The sequence below is a fragment of the Aquarana catesbeiana genome, linkage group LG01 (assembly GCF_042186555.1).
Source record: "Aquarana catesbeiana isolate 2022-GZ linkage group LG01, ASM4218655v1, whole genome shotgun sequence".
Classification (NCBI taxonomy): Eukaryota; Metazoa; Chordata; class Amphibia; order Anura; family Ranidae; genus Aquarana; species Aquarana catesbeiana.
Window position 1 is genome coordinate 192,724,249 of NC_133324.1, and position 25,948 is coordinate 192,750,196.

Sequence of the window (25,948 nt, forward strand, 5' to 3'; positions counted from 1 at the left end):
ATACAGTAGTCCTGCCATCCCACACTGCTGGCTGTGTATACCACTCGTGTCATCCTACACTGCTCTGTTCTATGACCTCAGAAGCTGAAACTTAGGAGTACCATAGTACAATAGAAGTACCATTGGGTATTAAGGCACCCTTGTGCTACTACATACACAGTCAAGGCACTGTTGGGTGGATATGTATCCACTGCAGCAGTGAATTACTGCAGAATCTCCCATTGAGAAATACTACTCTAACATATAGCTTAGAATAGATAGAAGCAACGAGTTGATCTATCGATTACACTTCACATGAATCATTGCCGAACATGATAATGTTACCAAATCACATTATTTTAAGTAAAAAATCTCTTGTTTGTCTTGATTAAAAAGAATGCTGCTTCCGTAGTACATGTGGTCTGAGGCCTAAGGAAATGTCAAAGGCATTGGGGATGTTTCGCTAGATAAGAGGATGCAGGAAGAACTGATTGCATTTGTCATTAGCAAATGGTTGCCCCAATGTATATAACTAATTATAAACTATATAGATAAACTTTTTTTAAAAATATTTATTACCAAATAATATTTATGCTAAGCTAATCTTTTTTTACATGTACTACAATCTTTTTTGGACATTTATTACCCTTTCCTATTTGTGTTGTATGAAACAGCAAGGCCTGTAGATTGGCCACTATTGTAGAAGGAGCAGTCACTCAGTTTGCAATTACTTGTGGATTTATTTAAAGGAGAAGTACAGCCAAAGCTTGTATGCCCCCTCCACAGCCCAAATCTCGCAGAGAGCTCTGAGAACTGAGCGATTCGTGTTCTTTGATCGCTCGATTCTCAGTGTTGTATGAATCTGAAAAAAACTAAACCCCATACTTCTCTTTTAAGTAAACCTGTACTGGGTGAGTTATGTAGTGTGCCATTGTATATCTCTTATTTTGAATATTGTAGTTTCCTGGTTGTTCCTGTCTTCAATAATTTGAACCCCTGACCTACAAACAAGTACACTATATGGCCAAAGTTTGTCATGCCCTGACCATCTATTTGAGCATGTTGAACATCCCTTTCCAAAAAAATGGGCACTAATGTGGAGTCATGCCACCCTGCAATCCCCCCCCCTCCTCCTTTGTGGCTATAACAGCCTCCACTCTTTATAGAAGCCTTGCTACTCATTCTTGGAGTGTCTCTTCCGGAAATGTGTTCCGCAAAAAGAGCATTTGTGAGGTCAAGTACTGATGTTGGACAAGATGTCCTGGCTCAAAATCAGTGTTCCTGTTCTTCCCAAAAATGTTCATAAAGGCTGACATTTGGACTTTGTGCAGGCCACTTAATTTCCCCAAAACAACATAATATAATCTAAACCCAAATAATGTCACAACATGATCGTGATTAATATTGAAAATTAGATAATGTGACTGTGAAAAAATAAAAAAAGAAATGATATAAAAGAAGGGAATAAGTCCGTGACTATTGGTGACTTCAAATAAAAATAGTCCTTATTGCAGATGATTTCGCCAGTAGTGATTAAAGGCTTGATAAACAAAAAACACCACGTGGGAAAGATCCACCACCTATAAGGATGTATGCTTACCAAAGGCAAGCTTTCATAAAGCCTGTATATGGAATCCACTCAGCGGGGGACACCACCAACGGTCACAGCATAGAGGGAGGATCGCCTGAAACTTCTCCACCATACAAGCCAAAAACTCAGCATGAGGAACCCAGGGGAATAAAAGACACATCCTCCATAGTGTGAAACCGTATGAATATTTAATAAATAAAAAATGAAAGTAGCACACTCACATTTAAAATCTACGTTTTATATACATATATATATATATATATATATATATATATATATATATATATGACAACGTCCAATAGGATGAAACGTACGTCGGAAGGTAGACGCGCTGACGTCATCGTTTTTACCCCACTGTGAACGGGTGCATGCAGGCCAGCCGGCTGATTTACATTACATGCTGTTATCGAGATTTTAAATGTGAGTGTGCTACTTTCATTTTTTATTTATTAAATATTCATACGGTTTCACACTATGGAGGATGTGTCTTTTATTCCCCTGGGTTCCTCATGCTGAGTTTTTGGCTTGTATGGTGGAGAAGTTTCAGGCGATCCTCCCTCTATGCTGTGACCGTTGGTGGTGTCCCCCGCTGAGTGGATTCCATATACAGGCTTTATGAAAGCTTGCCTTTGGTAAGCATACATCCTTATAGGTGGTGGATCTTTCCCACGTGGTGTTTTTTGTTTATCAAGCCTTTAATCACTACTGGCGAAATCATCTGCAATAAGGACAATTTTTTTTGAAGTCACCAATAGTCACGGACTTATTCCCTTCTTTTATATCATTTCTTTTTTTATTTTTTCACAGTCACATTATCTAATTTTCAATATTAATCACGATCATGTTGTGACATTATTTGGGTTTAGATTATATTATGTTGTTTTGTTTATAACATTATTATCAAGGTATTTAGTTGATGGGATTATATTCACTACAAGATTTCTAGCGCGGTTCTATTGACTGCTTTACTTATTTGATTCCTACCTATGAATGAGAACTGCAGCTGGGGGGTATAGGGAAGCGCAGTAATTTTTTATTGTTTTTATTCACTTAATTTCCCCCACCTAAAACTCATCAAACCATGTCAATATAGCCCTGAGCATGAGGGCACAGTAATACTCAAACAGGAAAGGGTCTTCCGTAAACTGTTACCACAAAGTTGAAAGCTTACAATTATCTAAAATGCCATTGTGAGCTGTAGTATTCATAACTGAAAACACCTGAACTCAATCATTTGGAGGAGTGTTCACAAACTTTTGGCCGAATAGTGTATATAGATCAAACATTCTGATTTTACTCATTGGATGTTTTTTCTGAGCTAGTGAAACAGAAAGTATTATAAACCTGAGAAAGGCCATTTTCAATAGTAAAGCTTGCCATGGATGGGTAGTTCGCTGGCTGAATGAAAAAAAACCTAATAGATTCCTTCATCCGCACGAATGAGGTGGATGAAGGAATAACACCCCCCCCCCCACAAAAAAAAAGAAAAAACCCTTGGACATTGTATTCTGACAGCGAGATCTGCCGCTGATCAGCAGCTGTATACTTTTGAACAGGATCAGCCACACATCGATAAAAATGTGCCCGTCTCTGCTGAACTCCGTAAATTTTAATCTGTCCAGCTTGATATGTAAATGATATGTAAAGGTTTGTTAAAAAATAGAATGCATTAAGGTGAAAAACCTTGAGGGTTTACAACCCCTTTAAGTCAGTCATGGCAGCTTGCTTATTTTTCTCAATAACAGTTTCCTGAACAGATGCTAAGATAGCATATCAGCCACACAGGAAGTGTATTGTTTTTATTTCATTGGTCCACTTTACAGGTTTGCAGTGTGTGGAAATAGAAACAAATATATATAAATGCAAATTAAAGTTGTTGTAAACTCTTGAAAATAAAAATAAAAAAAGCATATCCTTCTATAGTATGTCACTTCTGACAGAATATATCAACACCAAACATTCTTGTGAGACCCCCCCCCCCCAGCACACAGACATTGTGTATGTTTCCCTATGAGACTCTGTAGTGGCGGGTGTGTTCTTTCCCTCCACTCAGGTGTCAGATTACACTTAGCTTCCTGCTCTATGCTGTGCAGTGTGTGACATAAGATCCCCACCCTCTGCCTCTGGAAGCTGAGAGATGCGGTGTAAATTCTGTACTTTGAACAGCTGCAGAGGATGGAGGGCTGCAAACAGGCACAACATGTTTTTCATCTCTGTGTTTCACCTGAGGCTAGTCACTTCATTGTGTATTTGTAAGGGTTTACAAGCACTTCAATCATAGAAACATACAAGAAAAATATTTGCATCAAGTTGATTTCTTTTATATGTACATCTAAAAGAACATTAGAGAGCCCCCTTAAAATAAACGTGAACATTTAGCGCCAACCAGGAGTCTTGCTGCATGCTGGGGTAGTGAGTGAGTTCTCAAGAGCAGAGTAAGCCTGTCATGAATATATATATTTACCCGGATGATGGCAGATTTTTTTTTTTTTCTTAGATTTTGACTTTAGCAGCATTTATTATATAGACTATTAGACAACTGTAATGGGACGTCAGTGTAACATAATGTTATTGCTATGATCAGATATTGGTTTAATGTTTTTTTCTGTGCCATACCCGGGTTACTGGTGCTTATTTTTTAGTGCCAGACATACATGAAAAGACCTGGTTCTATTGACTGGCATCCACTTTGATTCTAAGTGTCTGTGTGCACTCTAACATAAGAATTATATATATATATATATATATATATATATATATATATATATATATATTAATATATATTATTTGCCCTGCAATAAAGCAATATAAAGCCTCATTATTTTAACTTTTAAAAAGCTTGTTTAACTTATAACTTGTTTAATTTTTTCTGTCACTTTTTACTTTACAACAAGGCTGCCCCATGAGAGGCAAGATGACAAGTGCCATGGATGGGAGTGGCACACTGCAGAAACTGCTTACACTTTTTAAATTCATGCTGCCATTGCTGTGTAATTTACAGTGGAAATTGGTTCCATTTGTGTCTTTTATCTACATTTTTAGCATTTTATTCAGGACTTTTAACCTTCTGTGTGCCTCAGCATGGGAGATCATTTTCCCACATTTTGTATTCTATAAAATAAATAATCCAGAGACTCTTTTGTGACATATTCTCTTTATTATATAACCATGGAATGAAAATCTCTTATTCTTATTGTTTACAGGGTGCTGGCTGCACTGCCCTCGTTGTAGCTGTGGTCGCAAGAAAGCTAGAACTTACCAAAGCAGAGAAACATGTCCATAACTTCATGATGGATACACAGCTCACTAAAAGAGTAAGTGTATAAATTACAACATAAACAATAGTTTATATATAAAAAATATGTGCTTTAAGCACCTAATTATAATGTTATCTACACCTGCAGACGTCTCTTTGTTCCTCTGCAAAGTCCCACAAGTACAGTAGCTGTTGAGCCTGCTAGTGATAGCGGTATTAAACCCAAAACCAAAAATGTATTTTTATTGCAACTTAAAGCGGAGTGCCAGGCAAAAAGAGAACTCTCAAACAATTGATGACCCCACCCCCCCTCGTTTTTAGATATTTTTATTTATTTTTTTCTTTTTGGTACCTTTTTTGCATGTTTTCTTCAGGACTTCCATCCCATGTCGCCGCAGCGAGGTACGTCATTTCCGTGGTTTTGTCCAGCTATCTTCCTTCCCCCCTGTTGCCTTCTGGGAACTGTGTGTGTCCCAGAAGACAACAGGACCATTCAGAAGGTGCCGCGTGACTCACGCATGCGCAATAGGAACCCGGCTGTGAAGCCTGAAGGCTTCACTGCCAGTTTCCCTTACTCGCAATGCCGGCGCCTGCAGCTGATGGACGAATCGGCTTGGGGTGCCGACATTGCTGGCTCCCTGAAAAGGTAAGTGTCCTTAAATTAAAAATCAGCAGCTACAAAATTTGTAGCTGCTGACTTTTAATTTTTTTCCCCAGGCTGGAACTCCACTTTAAGGATCGTTAGATGTGGTGGCTGCATTAGGTTTCTTTTCTTTTGGATTATTCTCCTCTTTTTTTTGTTTTTTTTTATAATCATGTTTTTATTAAAAATTTTTAATACAAAATAGACAAAAAAAAACATCATAAAAGTCACATACATGAGAAGTAGGCTGTATGCAACTAGAGGTAAAGCATTCCTTAGTACACAACCCACATGATCAATTATGTTGTAACATAAATGCTGTGTAAGTCAATAGAACATAGTCATCAATACAGCCAAAGTAATGACAGTACCAAGGTGTTTGAGATGTATTGTGACACCCAAAAAAAAAAAAAGCAACACAAGAGACCTATTATGAAGGATAAACCTACATTAATGCCGCATACACACGATCACACATTCCGACAACAAAATCCATTTTTTTTTTCCGACGGATGTTGGCTCAAACTTGTCTTTCATACACACAGTCACACAAATCTTGACGGAAATTCTGATCGAGCCGAGAAAAATTAAGTTCAATAGCCAGTGCGGCTCTTCTGCTTGATTCCGTGCATGCATGGAATTTACAACAACTGATTTTATTGTCGGAAAATTTGAGATCCAGATCTCAAATTTTGTATGTCGGAAATTCCGATGGGAAATGTCCGATGGAGCCTACACATGGTCGGAATTTCCGACAACAAGCTCCCATCGAACATTTCCCGTCGGAAAATCCAACCATGTGTATGCGGCATTAGAATAAATCTGGGGTTGTGTCTTACAAGAGATCAGCAATAATGGTCTGTGGGGATACTAGGCATGGGGTTGTGCCAAATAAACATTTAGGTATCTCAGTGGAGTAGTACATCCATCCTGCCCAAGTATACTTGAATTTATCCTGCTGGTTTTTAATTGAGTGCTCCCAGTGTTCAGCTTCCTTGATCTTATCCACCTCTCTCTTCCAATCTAGTAAAGAGGGATAGGTGGCTTGTTTCCAAAAACGTGGAATAAGAGATTTCACTGCATTAAGCAAGTGGGGAATAATACTTTTCTTATAGGATTTAACAGACAAGGAGGTATCATGTAATAGAAATTGCAAGGGGGTACTTGCTGTGGGTGTAAGGGTCAGTTTTTTTAATACAAGGGGTGATTTGTTCCCAAAAGGCCTTAATCTTGGGGCATGACCACCAAAGATGTAAAAATGTGCCTCACAAACAACGATGGTCAGTAGCAGGGAACATCTGTGCCAGAGGGGAATGGGTTCTTTACCATCTGGTTGTCAGGGCTGGCTCAGCCCTTCCTTCTCTGAGCTGGCCACTCAGCTGTCAGCTAATTGCCAGCTCTCATCTCTCTCCACAGTTACCCAGCTGTTCCTGATCCTGCTCGTCTGACCTGCCTACTTAAAGCTGTCCCACTCACTTCATCTCTGCCTTCGCCTTGGTCAAATCACAAGAAACAATCTCCTGCATTCCTGTTTAAAGACTGGCTTGCTGACATCCCTTCTGGCTCCTTATCCTGCTTGCTGTTCCTCTAATTGGATCCCTGACTTCTGGCCTGGCTGATTACCCGATCTGGTTACTGAACTCTGGCTTGGCTGACTACCCGATCTGCTTACTGGACTCTGGCTATGCTTTAACTACGCTTACTCTATTTACCTTTTTATTTTTATTAAGTATGATTTTACTGTACTTCTGTCTCGGTCTGGTTCATGGTTTCTGACAGTAGGCGAAGGCCATGAATTCAGAAGATACAGTCAATCCACTTGTTGGTAATATTTTTTCCAGATTGGCTAAGCAAGATCACCTCATGGATCAATTTGCCATGGCGTTACAAACGCTCCTGAGTCACACAGCTCACCTGTAATCCCCACTGTGGCTGCTCAGGTACAACTTGAGTCGCAGGTCGTCCCTGCTGCTGCGCCAGTCTCTGTGCAGGCACCCGCCTCAAGTATTACCTCTATAAGAGGCATGTCTGGTTCTGCTCTGCTTCCTCAGCGATTTGGGGGCAATCCAGTTCAATGCAGAGGGTTTCTCAATCAGGTTGAGATATACTTTGAGATGCTGCCCCAGGCGTTTGCCACGGACATAAGAAAAGTAGGTTTTATGATATCTTTGCTTTCTGAGAGAGCCTTGGCCTGGGCTAACCCTCTATGGTAGACGTAAAAACCTGTTGTCTTGAGTTACGGTGAACTGAGATCTTGTATTGATTATAGGCGTGCCAATCGTTTCACGAATAAGAATGCCTACCCGATTCCATTGATTACTGAGTTATTTGACCGTCTCAAGGGAGCAACGTTTTTCACGAAGCTTGATTTGAGAGAGGCTTACAATCTCATGAGGATTAAGGAGGGCAACGAGTGGAAAACTGCGCTTAATACCAGAAAAGGCCATTATGAGTACCTCGTAATGCCTTTTGGCCTTTGTAACGCCCCCGGCAGTTTTCCAGGAATTTATTAATGATGTCCTCCGAGATTTGTTGCAGTTATGTGTGGTGGTTTATCTCGATGATATCCTCATATTTTCCAAGTCCCTGGAGAGCCACCACACAGATGTCTGTTGTGTGCTTCAGAAACTAAGAGAGAACAATCTCTATTGTAAACTGGAAAAGTGTGAGTTCCATCGTGAACAGGTTAAATTCCTGGGCTATGTCATTTCCACTGCTGGTTTTTCGATGGACCCAGAGAAACTTTCGGCAGTCCTACAGTGGCCTTGACCCATGGGTTTATGTCCTCTGCCGCATTTGCCAACTATTATCGGAAGTTTATTCATAACTTCTCGTCTCTGGTCAAGCCCCTGACTGATATGACCAGAAAAGACGGCAACCCACAGAGTTGGTCTCCAGAATCCATTAAGGCCTTTGAGAGTCTCAAGGCTGCCTTTGTTTCTGCTCCTGTGTTGGCACATCCTGATCCTACATTACCTTTTCTCCTTGAGGTTGATGCTTCTGAGACTGGAGTTGGCGCCCTTCTGTCTCAACGTCCCACCTCTGAGAGTGCTATGCATCCTTGTGGCTACTTTTCCAAGAAATTGTCACCTGCGGGGTGCAGTTACGAGATTGGTGACAGAGAGCTGTTAGCGATCATTTTAGCCCTGAAAGAATGGAGACATCTCCTCGAAGGTACTACTGTGCCGGTTCTCATTCTTACTGACCATAAAAATCTCACATTCTTGTCTGAGGCTAAACGCCTCTCTCCCAGAAGGGCGCGATGGGCTCTTTTCTTGTCAAGTTTCAATTACATTGTCTCATTCTTACCCGGTACTAAGAATGTAAGGGCTGACACCTTTTCACGACAATTTTCCTCCACTTCCAAGTTGGAGTCGGTTCCAGTTCCTGTGATTCCTCCTGATCGTATTCTGGCTACAGTTCACACCAGTCTTACTTCTCCTTTGGGTGACAAAATTCTTGCTGCTCAGGTTGATGCTCCTCCTGAGAAACCTTGTGACCGCTGCTTTGTCCCAGAGTGTCTCTGTACTGCCGTACTCCAGACTTACCATTCTCCCAAGGCAGCTGGCCACCCTGGGAGGAATCAACTCGTTCGGGCCATTTCCCAACAATTCTGGTGGCCTAGTCTACGTGCTGATGTAACTGCCTTTGTAGCTGCCTGTTCCATGTGTGGTCAAAGTAAGACTCCACGACACCTTCCAGTGGGCCTCCTACAACCCATACCCAAAGGAGAGAGACCCTGGACCCACCTGTCTATGGATTTCATTGTGGAGTTGCCCAACTCCCAAGGCAACACTGTTATCCTTATAGTGGTTGACTGGTTCTCAAAGATGTGTCATTGTATTCCATTTTTGCTCAGGAGATCTTTCGCTTACATGGGCTACCCAGGACAGGGGCAGTCAGTTTGTCTCCTGGTTCTGGCGAACCTTTTGTGTGCAGTTGGGAATTCAGCTTGCTTTTTCCTCTGCGTATCACCCGCAGTCTAATGGGGCCGCAGAGTGAGCCAATCAGTCCTTGGAGCAATTCCTACGTTGCTATATTTCTGACCATCATAAAAACTGGTCAGACCTATTACCATGGGCAGAGTTTGCTCACAACAGTGCCTTGAATTCTGCCTCCTGATTATTTCCATTTATGGCGAATTATGGTTTCCAAACTTCCATGTTGCCTGACTTGTTTGTTCCGCAGAGTATTCCTGCGTTAGAGGAGCATCTCCGTGGTCTTCATTCCACTTGGGCACAAGTCCAGGAGGCTTTGCATCATGCTAATTATAGGTACAAACTCTATTCTGACCGCAGACGCCTGCCTGCGCCTTCCTACTAGGTTGGGGACAGAGTCTGGCTGTCATCTCGCAACCTTCGACTTCGTGTTCCCTCACTGAAGTTCGCACCTCGGTTTATTGGGCCTTTCCGTATCCTTTGCAGGATTAACCCAGTGGCTTACGCGTTGGACCTTCCTCCTAGTATGCCCATCTCAAATGTGTTTCATGTCTTCTTATTGAAACCGTTGGTCCGCAACCGTTTTACCACCTCGGTGCCACGTCCTCACCCTATACAGGTTGAGAACCATGAGGAGTATGAGGTATAATCCATTGTTGACTCCCATAGGTTTCGTGGGTGCATACAGTACTTGGTGCATTGGAAGACATACATGCCCCTGCCCTCCTTCGCGATTTCCATAGATGTTTTTCCCTCAAGCCCAGTGGTCCTCCGAGGCGGAGGGCTCGTTGAGGAGGGGGTACTGTCAGGGCTGGCTCAGCCCTTCCTTCTCTGAGCTGGCCGCTCAGCTGTCAACTAATTGCCAGCTCTCATCTTGCGGTTCCTCTACTTGGATCCCTGACTTCTGGCCTGGCTGATTACCCAATCTGGTTACTGAACTCTGGCTTGGCTGATTACCCTTTCTGGTTACTGAACTCTGGCTTGGCTGACTTACCCGATCCGGTTACTGGACGCTGGCTATGCTTTGACTACGCTTACTCTATTTCCCTTTTTATTTTTATTAATAAACAAGTGTGATTTTACTGTACTTCTGTATTGGTCTGGTTCATGGTTTCTGACACTTGCGAGGAATTTGTAAGAAGATTCCTGAGTACAAGTACTAATGGAGGCAGTATGCGTCAGCTGAAACATTTTCTGGATTTGAGATGGAGTAAACTCCAAGTCCAGCTCTTTTTCCCATTCTCTAATATAATAGGGGGTGGACACCGATTGCACACTTAATACAAGCTTGTACATGTGGGAAAAGAGATGCCCAGAATCTAGGAGTTTCACCCACAGTGATTCAAATGGGGACAGTGAGTCTTGTGGTCACAGGTCATGTCCAAACCTATTAAAAAAGACTGCCAGCTGGAGATATCTCCAGTTCGCTAGTAGGAACATTCCATAAAGGGGCTGAAGTACATCAAGGGGCAAATTTTGCACAGCAGTTATCTCCGTCCCCCAGGAGCAGAAAAACTGGTCATCTTCACCTGGCAAAAAACCAAGGAAATCCCCCTAAGAGTACTAAGGGAGATGGTGAAGATGCTAATTGGCCTGCCTCATTTAGTCTGTTCCACGCAGCAAGCATTTGGCAAGTCAAAGGAGATATCCAGTCTGAGAGTCCCCTGTCAACCGATAGGATCCATGGTGCCCCCGCCAGATGTCTACCCACCATCATTTTCTCCAGTGGGACCCAGAGTTCAGTTGTGACATCATGGCGTCAATTCAAAATCAGCACCAGGGCCATGGCCTTCTAGTAAAGCGTTAAGTTCGGAAGCGATCAAACCAATTTTGCAATAAACAATTGAAAAAACTGATGTAAAATGATGTGAAATAAAGAATGGTTAAAAACATGAATAAACATGTGTCATTCATAAATTAGTCCATATCCTTGCATCTTCATTCATTCAGAATATGATGATCAATCGTGCAATTTTTAAAGTGCCAGGTACTGTCTCTTTAAATAAAGTGCAAATTGTGCTCCCCTTCAGTGTCCCCACTCACTCACTGACTGGTGTGGACCCCTATATTATAAAAGTCACAAGTGCTTTAATTTATACTGGATATGCTGGAACTTGTAGTGCTTCTTGCTGATTTTGTTTCACAGTGGTGAGCCATAACGCAGTATTTTTACTCATAGGCGGACATAAAAAGGATGGAAAAAAGATCCAAATAGCATAATTCCGTTTATTAAAATAATTGGCAAAGTTAAACAGTTACACTCACTTGTGCATGAAGAAATGTAAGCAAAAAGCTGAATCGAAAGTTTGCATCAATGTGTGTCTCACCGGACAGAGAGAACATCACCACCTGCGGTCTACATCCAGTTTTGTAGAAGGACGAATTTGAAGTATATAAATAAGTACATCAAACCACTCAGCAAAGCCTTTGATAATGCTCTGTGGGAGGGGCGAAACGCGTCAGATGATCGAGGTTTATTTCACATAATTTCACATAATCAGTTTTTTCAATTGTTTATTGCGAAATTTGTTTAATTGCTTATTGCAAATGTATTAATCACAAGTACACAAGTGGGGATTTTTATGTAACCAGGTACGGCTCCAAACACCTATGTATGTAATTTAAAGGTACAGTACCTTAACGGAGCAGCAGCCAGGGATTTGGTTAATTCACTTTGGTTACCATCCTTAGCATAGGAATATATAATTAGTTATGACCCACTCCTCTACCTAATCTACATCTATGTAATAAGTCAAAAGACACCCGTGATTTGATTGTTTCCCCTGCCAAAGGTCAAAAAAGGCCCATCATAATTGCTTAAAGAAGGACCTTGGTTTTCCCCTCCGCTTTCACCTGGTGATCTGAACAGTAACACACCTCCATTATTAGTGAGACACAACTCTGGATGAATGAGCACAGGAGGCACAGAAGACAACAGTATTGTCACTCTGGGGTGGAGGGTAGTGTTAAATATATTAGCAGATTAAAATACACTAACAAATTGAAGCGAAGCTCCAGCACACACTTTATAATCAGTTACAGCAATCAGTTTTTTTTCCTTTTGGGATAAAGGTTTTACATGAATAAAATAAAAAGCTGATCATTTTCATCACCCCTGCCAGTGGTATGTGGGTTGCCATATAAACTGATACATTCTGCTGGTGAGCTTGAGCTTGTGAAAAACAACAGACTTGCAGGCTGGATCACCAGATGAAAATAGAAGAAAGAAAGCCTAAAAAAGGAAACTAATACAGCCATCACAACTAAGAATTGCTCAGCTGCAATATAGGAAATGTTTGCTTTTGGGTTTAATACTGCTTGAAGTACACCACATGCAGCTGATGGTGTAGCAACAATGCTGCACTGCTCCTAAATACAGAGCAGAGTTGAAACTCTTTTATAGACTGTGCCTGCTTGCACTTCAGTGAGATGAGAAAATGTTGCAGAAGATGTGGCTGTCACCATTGTCAGTGCTGTTTTACAAGCCTGTAACTTGAATCAGTACCTGGCCACACCAAGTCCTGCTTACTGAATTCTGGTTTGCAGCCCTCCCTCTGTTGCTGAAATATTCTCACTGTGAGCTGTAGTGTCTGGGAGGGGGAGAGTGTGAGACACAAATCAAAAAGTATTTTTTTCAGTCAGGGATGGTAAAGATTTGTTGTCTATTTTATGGGATATGTGCACCACATAGTAACTAGTACTTATTTGGACTTATACAGGAGCCTTAGTGCAGTATTTACAGTAAGGGAAAAACGTATTTGATCCCCCTGCTGATTTTGTATGTTTGCCCACTGACAAACAAATGATCTATACGGTCTATAATTTTAATGGTAGGTTTATTTTAACAGTGAGAGACAGAATAACAACAAAAAAATCCAGAAAAACGCATTTTGAAAAAGTTATACATTGATTTGCATTTTAATAAGTGAAATAAGTATTTGACCCCTTCACAAAACATAACTTAATATTTGGTGGGAAAACCCTTGTTAGCAATCACAGAGGTCAGACTTCTTGTAGTTGGCCACCAGGTTTGCACACATCTCAGGAGGGATTTTGTCCCACTTCTCTTTGCAGATCCTCTCCAAGTCATTAAGGTTTCGAGGCTGACATTTGGTAACTCGAACCTTCAGCTACCTCAACATATTTTCTATGGGATTAAGGTCTAGAGACTGGCTAGGCTACTACAGGACATTAATAAGCCACTCCTTTGTTGCCTTGCCCATGTGTTTTGGGTCATTGTCATGCTGGAATACCCATCCACAACCCATTCTCAATGCCCTGGCTGATGAAAGAAGGTTCTCACCCAAGATTTGATGGTACATGGCCCCGTCCATTGTCCCTTTAATGCGGTGAAGTTGTCCCGTCCCTTTAGCAGAAAAACACCCCCAAAGCATAATGTTTCCACCTCCATGTTTGACGGTGGGGATGGTGTTCTTGGGGTCATAGGCAGCATACCACCTCCTCCTCCAAACTTGGCGAGTTGAGTTGATGCCAAAGAGCTTGATTTTGGTCTCATCTGACCACAACACTTTCACCCAGTTCCCCTCTGAATCATTCAGATGTTCATTAGCAAACTTCAGACGGGCCTGTACATGTGCTTTCTTAAGCAGAGGGACCTTGCAGGCACTGCAAGATTTCAGTCTTCATGGTGTAGTGTGTTACCAATTGTTTTCTTGGTGACTATAGTCCCAGCTGCCTTGAGATCATTGACAAGATTCTCCCATGTAGTTCTGGGCTGATTCCTCACTGTTCTCATGATCATTGAAACTCCACGAGGTGAGATCTTGCATAGAGCCCCAGACCAAGGGAGATTGACAGTTATTTTGTGTTTCTTCCATTTGCGAATAATCGTACCAACTGTTGTCACCCTCTCATTAAGCTGCATGGCAATGGTCTTGTAGCCCATTCCAGCCTTGTGTAGGTCTACAATCTTCTCCCTGACATCCTTGGACAGCTCTTTGGTCTTGGCCATGGTGAAGAGATTGGAGTCTGATTGATTGATTGCTTCTGTGGACAGGTGTCTTTTATACAGGTAACAAGCTGAGATTAGGAGCACTCCCTTTAAGAGAGTGCTCCTAATCTCAGCTTGTTACCTGTATAGAAGACACCTGGGAGCCAGAAATCTTGCTGATCGATAGGGGATCAAATGCTTATTTCACTCATTAAAATTAAAATCTGTATAAAACTTTTTTGAAAAGCGGTTTTCTGGATATTTTTTAAAAGAACTGCGCTAGGTGCATGAATAAAAAAAATGGATTATTGTTATTAAGCTGCAAAGGATATCCTGCAGCTGAGCATTATAGCCCCGATATTAGGGCACAAAAAACAAAAATAACAAGAAAAAGTGCAGCGCTGGACAAATATCACAAACAGTGAGCGTGATATAACAGTGAAAAAACACCGTGCAAAAAGTGACTAATTTCTACTAAAATATTGTAGATATTAAAAAATAACATGCGATGAAATGAAGATTTGCCTGTCAGAAAGGCATAAGATTCAGCTGTTTCAGGTGTCCCCTCTTTTTCTGCTGACCGGCCACTCACCAGGGAAGCTAGTGTGATCCCAGCAGCGTTTTCTGTGGTTCCAATCAATCTACCAAGCCTCTTTTGACCTCCCTGAATAAGGGCGGTCACAGGCTTTCCGGTAAGCCTCCATTGTTTTACTATCAGGTGACGGGCAGCACCAACGGTGGCATACAGACCTGGGGTCTTGCTTTGGTTATCCCATGTTTGGACTTCACTTTATGAACTATTCTCACTACATTTGTTGTTTTTCTACATTATTGTTTATATGCACCATTAATTGAATTCATTTCATCTGATGTTATTTTTTAATATTTACAATATTTTAGTAGATATTAGTCACTTTTTGCACGGTGTCTTTTCACTGTTATATCACGCTCACTGTTTGTGATATTTGTCCAGCGCTGCACTTTTTCTTGTTATTTTTGGATATTTTTGTTGTTATTCTGTCTCTCACTGTTAAAATAAACCTGCCGTTAAAAATTATAGACTGATCATTTCTTTGTCAGTGGGCAAATGTAAAAAATCAGCAGGGGATCAAATACTTTTTTCCCTCACTGTAATAATACCTATCAACATTATACATGTATGTTATCCTCCGATTTTACTTCTAAAGATTGCAGCCTGTCATTCAAAATTAGGAAGATTTAAAAAAAACCTTAGTAACTAATGCGTAATTACTACCTTCTTTTGATAAAGTATAATGAGTTTACTTACAGTTAAACCCCATGCAAAATTTGTCTATGACCCTGTTTAATCATGCATCACAGTTCATTAAGTAACTGTGGAATGGCCTGAAGAACAATTTTGCATTTTCTTTCTGATAGCCAGCCATCCTGGTATAATCAAATATGGCATTGCAGAAAGTCATGCATGCATGATCGAGGCACTTTCAATTAATCCTTTTATTATTATTTATTTTCAAGTACCATTATACCTAAAATAAATGTACAGTATAATCTATGTATATGTTTTCTTTCTTTATTATGTTCAATACTAAAAAAAATGCAATGAAAACATTTGTTATCCAGTTTTTTTTCATCAGGTACTGTAAGTATTAGATATTTTAAATTGATATTTGTTATTTACAATTTCCAGACAGCAGGGTTGCAACGTAAATATTTTATATAAATAAAATAAAGTGATAAAACATCAGCTGAGCTTATAGACCTAAAAAAAATATTAAAATGTAGTATTTCTTTAAACACCTTCTACGTGTTTATATATTTCCATAGCTGACAGCCTTCTATATAAATTGACCCTGAATATACTGTATTTACAATTGGCAGCAGCTGCTATGTGGGTAAGGTGAGTTGATGGTAGTACTCCTCACTGTGACTATTGGAGGATGCTTTTCAATCTTAAATTTGCATAAGGTATTTTAGTGAATTATTTCTTTCTTGTCTTCATTGACTTCTTAGATAAAAAGATCCTGTGAGTGTATCCAATGTAGCCTGAAAAGATTGATAGTTTCTTGTACAGATGAACCTTTTATACATAGATAGCATACAAACTTGTTTTGAAAGTAAACATATAGAAAGAAAGAGCAGACTTACTGTATTATATGATGAACTATATAATGTTCCAAAATTTTTGCAAGTGCATCAGAAAACACCTAATTAAAAAAAAAATGTACAGTATTCACACTGCAAAAAACTGGTAAACACCTTTTTATATTTAGGCAAAATGCAGACAATAATACTCCACAAAACATTGTATGTTGATATAAACCCAATCATTGAAATCTTACTTTATATAAGCTCTGATGTGTTAAATGTAGCTTTTAAAAAATTATACCTGTTGATCCTGCCATGAGGATCCTAGACACTACCTCTTATAGACGGACCGCTCTGTCCCTATCTCACAGCTCATCTTTGTTGTCACCTGCAGTTCAAATGGGGACTGCAGTTGGCAGTCTTAACACAAAGTAGGGTGCAAAACTTTTATAAACACACTAGTGTGTGTGTGTATATATATCTATATCGATATAGATATATATCTATATCGATATAGATATATATCGATATAGATATATATAGATCTATCTATCTATCTATCTATCTATCTATCTATCTATCTATCTATCTATCTATCTATCTATCTATCTATCTATCTATCTATCTATCTATCTATCTATCTATATTTATATCTATATCTATATCTATATAGATATATATTATATATATATATCTATATAGATATAGATATATATATCTATATCTATATAGATATATATATTATATATATATCTATAGATATAGATATATATATCTATATCTATATATATATATATATAAAGCTATAGATCTATCTATCTATCTATCTATCTATCTATCTATCTATCTATCTATCTATCTATCTATCTATCTAGATATCTATCTAGATATCTATCTATCTAGATATATATATATAAATATATATAGATATAGATGTATCTATATATAAATATATCATATTTATTTAGGATTTTCTATATTATAATACCTCTAAAATGTGTTATGACCTGTATAGACGATAGGATTTTCCGACAACAAAATCCATGTTTTTTTTTCTGACGGATGTTGGCTCAAACTTGTCTTGCATACACACGGTCACACAAATCTTGTTGGAAATTCTGAACGTCAAGAATACGGTGACGTACAACACGTACGACGAGCAGAGAAAAATTAAGTACAATAGCCAGTGCGGCTCTTCTGCTTGATTCCGAGCATGCGTGGAACTTTGTGCGTCGGAATTGTGTACACACGATCAGAATTTACGACCATCCAGATCTCAAATTTTGTGTGTCGGAAGTTCCAATGGAAAATGTCCAATGGAGTGTACACACGGTCGGAATTTCTTACAACAAGCTCCCATCGAACATTTTCTGTCGGAAAATCCTATCGTGTGTACGGGGCATTACTGTAAGCGCTAAATCACCGAATCTGTAAACTGCATTTTAAGTGAAGCCTTTAATGGGACTTTATCTCTCCCTGTAAGTCTCACTAAAATGCACCTCTCAGAGCTGTAAAGCAGTCAAAGATTTTTGTGATCATTTGTCTAGTGAAGAGGTTTTGCATAGTATGTATAATACAAAATCATTAGTTATCAGTCCACTGCATGCATTAAGTGTATTGTACTCTATTTCGTTTATTAAATCATTGGGTTTCAGCAACACAGATTGGGATTAGCTCATAAATGTAAAAATACATTTTGCAAATTCAAATGTAAGAAATGTAAGAAATTCTTAGAAGAAACAGAAATCTTTTTTATGATTGTTACACTTATTTCAGTTTAAAGGGGTTGAGGCATCAAACTATGACGACACTCTCAGCAGATAGCTAAGGGTTAATACAGTAGACAAAGCTGTGTGCTTTCCAAGCAGTAAGGGGGGAACTATCACAGCACTAGAGGATCAGTTCCTTTCCCAAAAGAATATTACCCATCTGTTATTCCAATTACAGTGCCTTGAAAAAGTATTCACACCTCTTGAAATTTTCCACATGTTGTCATGTTACAACCAAAAACATAAATATATTTTATTAGGATTTTATGTGATAGACCAACAGAGATGCGCACATAATTGTGAAGTGGAATCAAAATGATAGTTTTCAAAATGTTTTACAAATAAATATGTGAAAAGTATGGAGGGCATTTGTATTCAGACCCTTTTACTCTGATACCCCTAACTAAAATCTAGTGGAACCAATTGCCTTCAGCAGTCTATTAAATAGTAAATAGAGTCCACTTGTGTGTAATTTAATCTCAGTATAAATACAGCTGTTCTGTGAAGCCCTCAGAGGTTTGTTAGAGAACCTTAGTGAACAAACAGCATCATGAAGGCCAAGAAACACTACAGGACAGATCAGGTCATAAAGTTCTGAAAAAGTTTAAAGCAGGTTTAGGTTATAAAAAAAATTCCCAAGCTTTGAACATCTCACAGAGCATTGTTCAATCCATCATCCGAAAATGGGAAGAATATGGCACAACTGCAAACCTGGCAGGACATAGCTGTCCATCTAAACTGACAGGCCAGGTAAGGAGAGCAATCTGCAAACCTGGCAGGACATAGCTGTCCATCTAAGCTGACAGGCCGGGCAAGGAGAGCAATAATCAGAGATGCAGCCAAGTGGCCCATGGCACCTCTGGAGTAGCTGTCCACAGGGCAACTATTAGTCGTGCACTCCACAAATTTGGCCTGTATGGAAGAGTGGCAAGAAGAAATTCATTGTTGAAAGAAATCCATAAGTCCTGTTTGCAGTTTGCAAGAAACCACTTGGGGGACACAGCAAACATGTGAAGAAGGAGCTCTGGTCAGATAAGACCAAAATTGAACTTTTTGGCCACGTAGCAAAACGCTATGTGTGGTGGACAACTAACATCACCCTGAAACATTCTGGTGGCAGCATCATGTTGTGGGGATGCTTTTCTTCAGCAGGGATAGCGAAGCTGGTCAGAGTTAATGGAAAGATGGATGGAGCCAAATACAGTACAATCTTAGAACAAAACCTGTTAGAGTCTGCAAGAGACTTGAGACTGGGGTGGAGGTTCACCTTCGAGCAGGGCAATGATCCTAAACATACAACCAGAGCTACAATGGAATGGCCCAGTCAAAGTCCAGACCTAAATCCAATTGAGAATCTGTGGCAAGACTTGAAAATTGCTGTTCACAGACACTCTCCATCCAATCTGACAGAGCTTGAGCTATTTTGCAAAGAAGAATGGGCAAACATTTTACTCTCTAGATGTGCAAAGCTGGTAGAGACATACCCAAAAAGACTTACAGATGTAATTGCAGGGGTGGTTCTACAAAATATTGATTTGTGGAGCTGAAAACAAATGCATGCCACACTTTTCACATATCTATTTGTAAAAAAAAATGAAAACCATATATCATTTTTCTTCTACTCCACAATTATGTGCCACTTTGTGTTGGTCAATCACATAAAATACCAATAAAATAAATTTACGTTTTTTGGTTGTAACATGACAAAATGTGAAGTTTCAAGGGGTATGAATACTTTTTCAAGACGCTGTATTTCCATTAATATTTAATTGAAAAAAAATGATATATACTACAGATTGGCATCACCATTCCAACTAGCACAAACCTACTGTATAAAAAAAACACTTAACAATCCAACCCCAAATAGCGGCTTCTTCAGGGGTGCAATATATACTGATAAAGCACTCTGGTAATCCTTGCCTTTATACCAGGTTTCTTCTAAAAAGTGCATTTATTTAATTTTAAATTTCATTGATATGATGGTGTTACTAATGTGCACCGAAATTGGGGAGCATGTAAGTAAGACATCGCTCAATGCCGGTGATACTATTATCAGATTTGTTTGTTGTTTGCATCCTGCATCAGAGCACTGAAAACTTTATTGGTACATATTGTACCGTTATTTGCAGCAAAATATTTTGAGTAAGTTAAGGTGGTTTATGCTATTTGGAATGGTGATGTCAGTTTGTTGCAGATAAAAATGTTTTCAAAAAATGTTCATGGAAACAATTGGAGAAACAGAGGAATAATAAGGTACGTAGAGATTTTTCTGTCCGGTTCAATCAGGAATCTAAGGGAATTTTCAAGTACCCTGGGTAATTTTTTGGAAAGGAAGTTGCCATTTGACCAACTATTCCTAAAAGATCCCTATGAATGGATTGTGTACAGAGCTCTCAATACTGGTCACTCACTTGCCTCATTTCCTGCTAGGCGTTTCAGATAAAGCGTTTTAATGGAGAAGAATGGGGCTGTCATCCGACAGTGCAGCTATACAGAGAAGTGAATCACATGTACTGTATGTGCAAAATAGAAAAGTGTAAAAACAGGCGTATACAGTTATTTATAGGCCTACCCCACAAAAATAGCCTTCAAGCTTCTAGCGTCCAATAAAAATGCAATCTATGTGCATGCTGCATTCTCTCTGTTTAACTTCTTCACTAAGGAGAATGCCTGTTTTATAAAAGAAATTGCATGGTTTTGCATTGTTCATTATAAGCCCTACCCACATAATTCTATATTTGAAGAGATACATGTCCATGAATATCGTAGCTCTTGAAATGAAAAACCATCTTCACCTTCAACGTGGATCCCTGTACTGGATATGTGAAGAATGCAACTACACTTTGTGCTTTCCCTGCCCCAAACCCACCAGTTCCACCAGTTACAAAGACCCTAATGTAATTTGAGGAATTATGTCAAGACAATGGTACAGTCAGGCAAAGCATTTCTCTTTCCTATCAAATATTAGTAAGCATATACTCTTACCCTGACCATACATAACTTCAAAAGAGGGAAATAAACTTATAGACAACATTCAGAAAAACACAGGATCTTGTTCTTTGTTCAGAAAGCCTCAGTTTGCAGCAAATACGAAGAGATAACTTACAAGATTATGATCTGATAACATAGTACACCATCTGTCCTTGCCAAACTTTTTCCGCAACAAAGTAATATATGCTGGGGATGCAATGCCCATACAGGTATCTTGATAGATATTTTCTGAAAATGCTCTGTGCCGCTTCCTTTTTTTGGCAGCAGGTTACCTAAATCATAACACAATTAACTGATATCTCACTCTCTAACAACCCCAGGCTGTGACTGTCCCCTTAAACCTGATACCATACCAGAGGTACCTACTCTACCTCTACTGGGAATAATACTGATACTCCCCTGAATACCTGCTATACACATGAGAAAGATCTTTATCTCAGAGGCTCAACAAGGTCACACTTTTTCTAATTTCATTACCCACTCTCTCAAACAGGTTTCCAGATTGCAGAATCTGTAACACAGCACGTTTTCAGATCCTTGCTATAAAGACATAAATGTGATCTCCAGAAAAGAACGGTTGCCCATTATATATGATAATGATAATATTTTCTCTTTGCCTCTGTTAAGGCAGTCATTTCATATATCATATGGTCACTGGCTACTTACATTTTTGGCCAATAGTTTGTGGATACCTGACACCTTCCCTATATGGCAAAAGCATGTTGACACCCCTGCAAAATATTTAGTTTAGTTATTTCCAGTGAATGATAATGGCAATGCTACAGTATACAAAGCATTTTAGACAATTGAGCACTTGTTACAACAGTTTGGGTAAGACACTTTGTTGTTCCAGCATGACTCTGTTGTGTGTTCTATTTGTGTACCAGTCACCGGAATAGGAGCGGTATCAGAACTGGGTAAAAAATAGCTTGAAGCCCAGAACTGATGGAATATAACATACAACCGCTTATAATAACAATAATAGCTTATTGTCACATAGAAAACTATTTTAAAAACTTACAGTGCCAAAGCAGCTTGCCATTAGTGTGGCTCTGGGCAGGTGAGGTATGTGAGCAGGCCTAGCAGATGACATAAATCCCTAAGGCCAATTTTTTTCGAATAGGAATGGATACCTCCAGGTACTGTAGGATGACGCAAGTCCTATTCTAACAAACTGCCCTCAGGGATTTAGGTCATCTGCTAGACCTGCTCACATATCCTACCTGCCCAGAGCCATACCAAATGCAAGCTGCCTTGGCACTGTAAGTTTTTTAAACAGTTTTTTTATGTGACATTAAACTATGTTATGTTTTCTCCCATCTCTTCTGGGCTTCAGGTTATTTTTTACCCAGTTCTAATAAGCACTCCTATTCTGGTGACTGGTAAACTATTTCTCATAATGTTCTAATGAGTGATTAGAGCAGCCCTTACTGTGGTGTTATTCATGATAAATCCATCTGGACCTTTATCTCTGCGCTTGGATGTTGTGTGTTGTACTTTTGAGTGTGTCCATAAAGACATGAATTAACAAGCTTTTTAAAACACCTTTAAAATGAATTAGACCCCAAATGCAAGCAAGACTTATTGTCCAATATTAGTGACTGAGTGAGCACATATTACCAGGACTTTACTAAAAATCTTTAGTAAAGGCTTTACTACAAAATCCTTTGGAAAGCCTTTTTCAAAGAGTGGAAGGGGTTATATCTGCTAAGAGGAAACAATCTTGCTATACTGACTGCAAAAGGAGATCTACTGTTTATTTTCACTCAGCATTCTTTCTGAATTCATAGGAGGTTGTAGCAGCCAGTGACTGGAGTGGGGTATACTAGGAATGATTGTTGTGTTATAACATGTTTTAGGGTTTTACATAGTGTTGTAATTATTGTCTCCACAGGTGAAAAATGCAGCAGCTAATGTTCTCAGGGAAACATGGTTAATTTATAAAAATACAAAACTGGTGAAAAAGATAGACCATGCGAAAGTGAGAAAACATCAGCGCAAATTCTTGCAGGCTATCCATCAGTAAGTATTACATTTTGTAACAACACATAATGTTATTTTTCTACAGTAATCCCAATGAAGTTCGTCCAACCAAAAATGAGAGGGACACCCAGGTGTTCAGGATACTGAAATGCCTGCAGTGGAATAACGCAAACATCATCCTTATTTGGATAGCATTCCTACTTTTCTAGTTTCATAAATCTATAAATCACTAGACTGGAATCTGGATTGGTGTTTAGTGGACAGGATGAAACTTTTTTTTATTATTTAAACAACACAGTCATATTACTCTCAATAAATACTCTTTTGGAGTGTTACATTAAGGAAGACTAGGCCTGTATTTTGTTCAAAGCAACTTTATTGATAAAATAAATCTGTACAATAAATGGGTCCCTGCAAAGAAGACATTGAATACTAACCTCCCTCACTGCTTATGCTGCTGATCTCTGCAGTAACTGATGATCTGGTAATATCTAAAACTTTCAAGAGTTTCAGATTTTCTGGTTCTCCGCTGTGCTCATTGGTTTTATCTGCCAACCTTTTTACCACTCTACACTGTTTTGTTATGATGTAGCTGCAGACAGGAATAAACACAATATGCAGCTGATGCTCCCAGAAGTGCTGAATTCCACATTAACTCAAGCTGGCAGTTTCTCTTCATTAGTGCAGTGATTAGCGGCATGGGCAGCGGGACAGGTGAGTAGTCATGGTTTTCTTTGCAAGAAGTCTTTTATTGTACAGGTTAATTTTAGCAACTGAGGTGCTTTAATCAACATACAATACTACTGCATTCCAAGTTCTATGGAAAACACGTTAAACAATAAACAAAAGTATACTTTTTAGTTACACGGTCTAAAGTTTTTGAGCCTTTTATTTATCTGAAAGCAAAATATAGAAGAATTTTGAATCAATAAAAGAATCTTCTGCTCATGTTTGCCATTGATTTGCTCATTGATTCACATTCTTTTTCCATTGTTTGCATTTATTTGTTTTGTATGAGAGACTCCCCTCTAAAGTCTGGGCCACTAGGAACAACCCAGGCACAGAAAGATTTATGTACCAAATAATTCTACAGCCTGGCTCTATTGAAACATTGCATTGTCCTAATAATTTAGTGAAATTAACTAAGCGTGTTCTAAATATATAACAGTGTAGGGTATATTTGACAGAAGGGTTGTGGAAATGCTAGTTTCCTAAATATCATGCTGATTCAGTAACCTCCACTCTTTCTAAGAGTATGATCAGGAACAAGTATACATATTGGGAGTCATGACTACATTTGCTGCTGAAGCAAAGAAGCAGCCAGCTATTTAGGATTGTAGGCAACATCTCAGCTTTGGCAGTCTCCATATTTCTCCCATTGTTCATTTTCTGTGAAGTAGGTTGTTGTGTGTTTGTACATTTACCTGCATTTATGTCAAAAGCAACGATGCAAGAAGTTGTGGCCTTGTTTGTTAGCATGAGTTTGGAGAAGTCTGTAATTGACATAAAATACTAACATAGGTCTATTTTCATTTAAAGTAACTTGAGGGAAATGGACTTTGTATGCTTTTGTCCAGGGAGTGAAATCTGAAGGATCTTAATACATTAAAAAGATGGTTTTATGCATTCAATTTATGTAAGGCAGAACTTTACACACAAGTTTAAATCATCAGTTCCTAACCTCATGGAGTTTTTACTCTAAAGCTTCCTCTACAGCAGAAACACAGACACGGCTATTTTGGTCAAATCCCTAATAACCGACCATGTATTTTAGGACTGTAAGAATGACTAGGATTCTGCAACCATGATTATCCAACACAGATAGTTTCTTCGCATAAACCTTGGTGTGGAGGTCACTCTGCCAATGTCTCTGGCTATTCCCAGTATGAAAAAAAAATCTATTTTAGTTGTTGGCCAAAAAGCCCTGTTGTATTCCCAATAATGTTCCCTCAGGATGTGCAGGAGGCCAGTGAATAATTAAACTAGCTAGCACCAAACAAATGTCAGCTGAAGATGGACCTAATTGTTAATTTTTCAGACACAAAGATTAATTTATTAGTGGATCACTTTAACACTTACTTCCTGTAATGTGCCTCTCAATTTTTTTAGTGTTGCTATTGCTGGAAAAAGCTGCTTTGTATTTTTGGTAGGTAGGGCTATCAGTGCTTTTTCCAGAATCCGGTGAGGCCACTGCTGTATCGTTAAATTAGGGTTACCATTGGTGTCAGCTCCTTTCCTGTATGTAGATTACTAGATCGTCACAACTACATCAGTGAGCCTGGTCCATCATGAAAAGACTCACTGTTCCCCTCCACCTCCTAGCAGTAGCCCATTCTGCGTGCTCATCCTACGCGCTGCCCCATATGAAGGACCAGGTATTTTTTTAGTTAACAAAAAGTGGTATTTAAAGATTTTTTTCATAGATTTACAATGGCAGATTATAGTTTAACAAATAGTCAACTAGAAGGTAGAGGTGGCAATGGGAAGTTTTATTTAACAAAATGTGTGCCAGAAAATGTAAAACTCAATTTACCTGCTTATTTACACAATAAAGGCTGAATTCTGTGTATTTCTAAAGTCACCAGGATTTGCAGAACTTTACTTTTGAAATGTATACATATGTGCCCAATATTCAGATAAACAGATAATGGAAATCAAGTGAGAAAAAGTCCCAAGCATTTTCTGCACTATGAAATGAAATGGCATAAAATACCCTAACTTTATTTGCACAATGATCTTTAAAATATATATTGTATGTTTAGAAATGGAAAACATTTGAT

The 25,948-nt window shown here is 39.1% G+C and overlaps 1 protein-coding gene across 2 annotated transcripts in view; it reads left to right on the top strand.

Annotated features, from left to right (window-relative positions):
* Window positions 1–25,948, top strand: part of KCNN2 (potassium calcium-activated channel subfamily N member 2) — a 295,300-nt gene that overhangs the window by 241,728 nt on the left and 27,624 nt on the right. For both annotated transcript variants that reach the window (XM_073624634.1, XM_073624635.1), the window contains exons 5-6: window positions 4,774–4,884; window positions 23,080–23,207. In XM_073624634.1, the coding sequence (XP_073480735.1) occupies window positions 4,774–4,884; window positions 23,080–23,207 (239 nt within the window). The remainder of the gene's footprint in view (window positions 1–4,773; window positions 4,885–23,079; window positions 23,208–25,948) is intronic.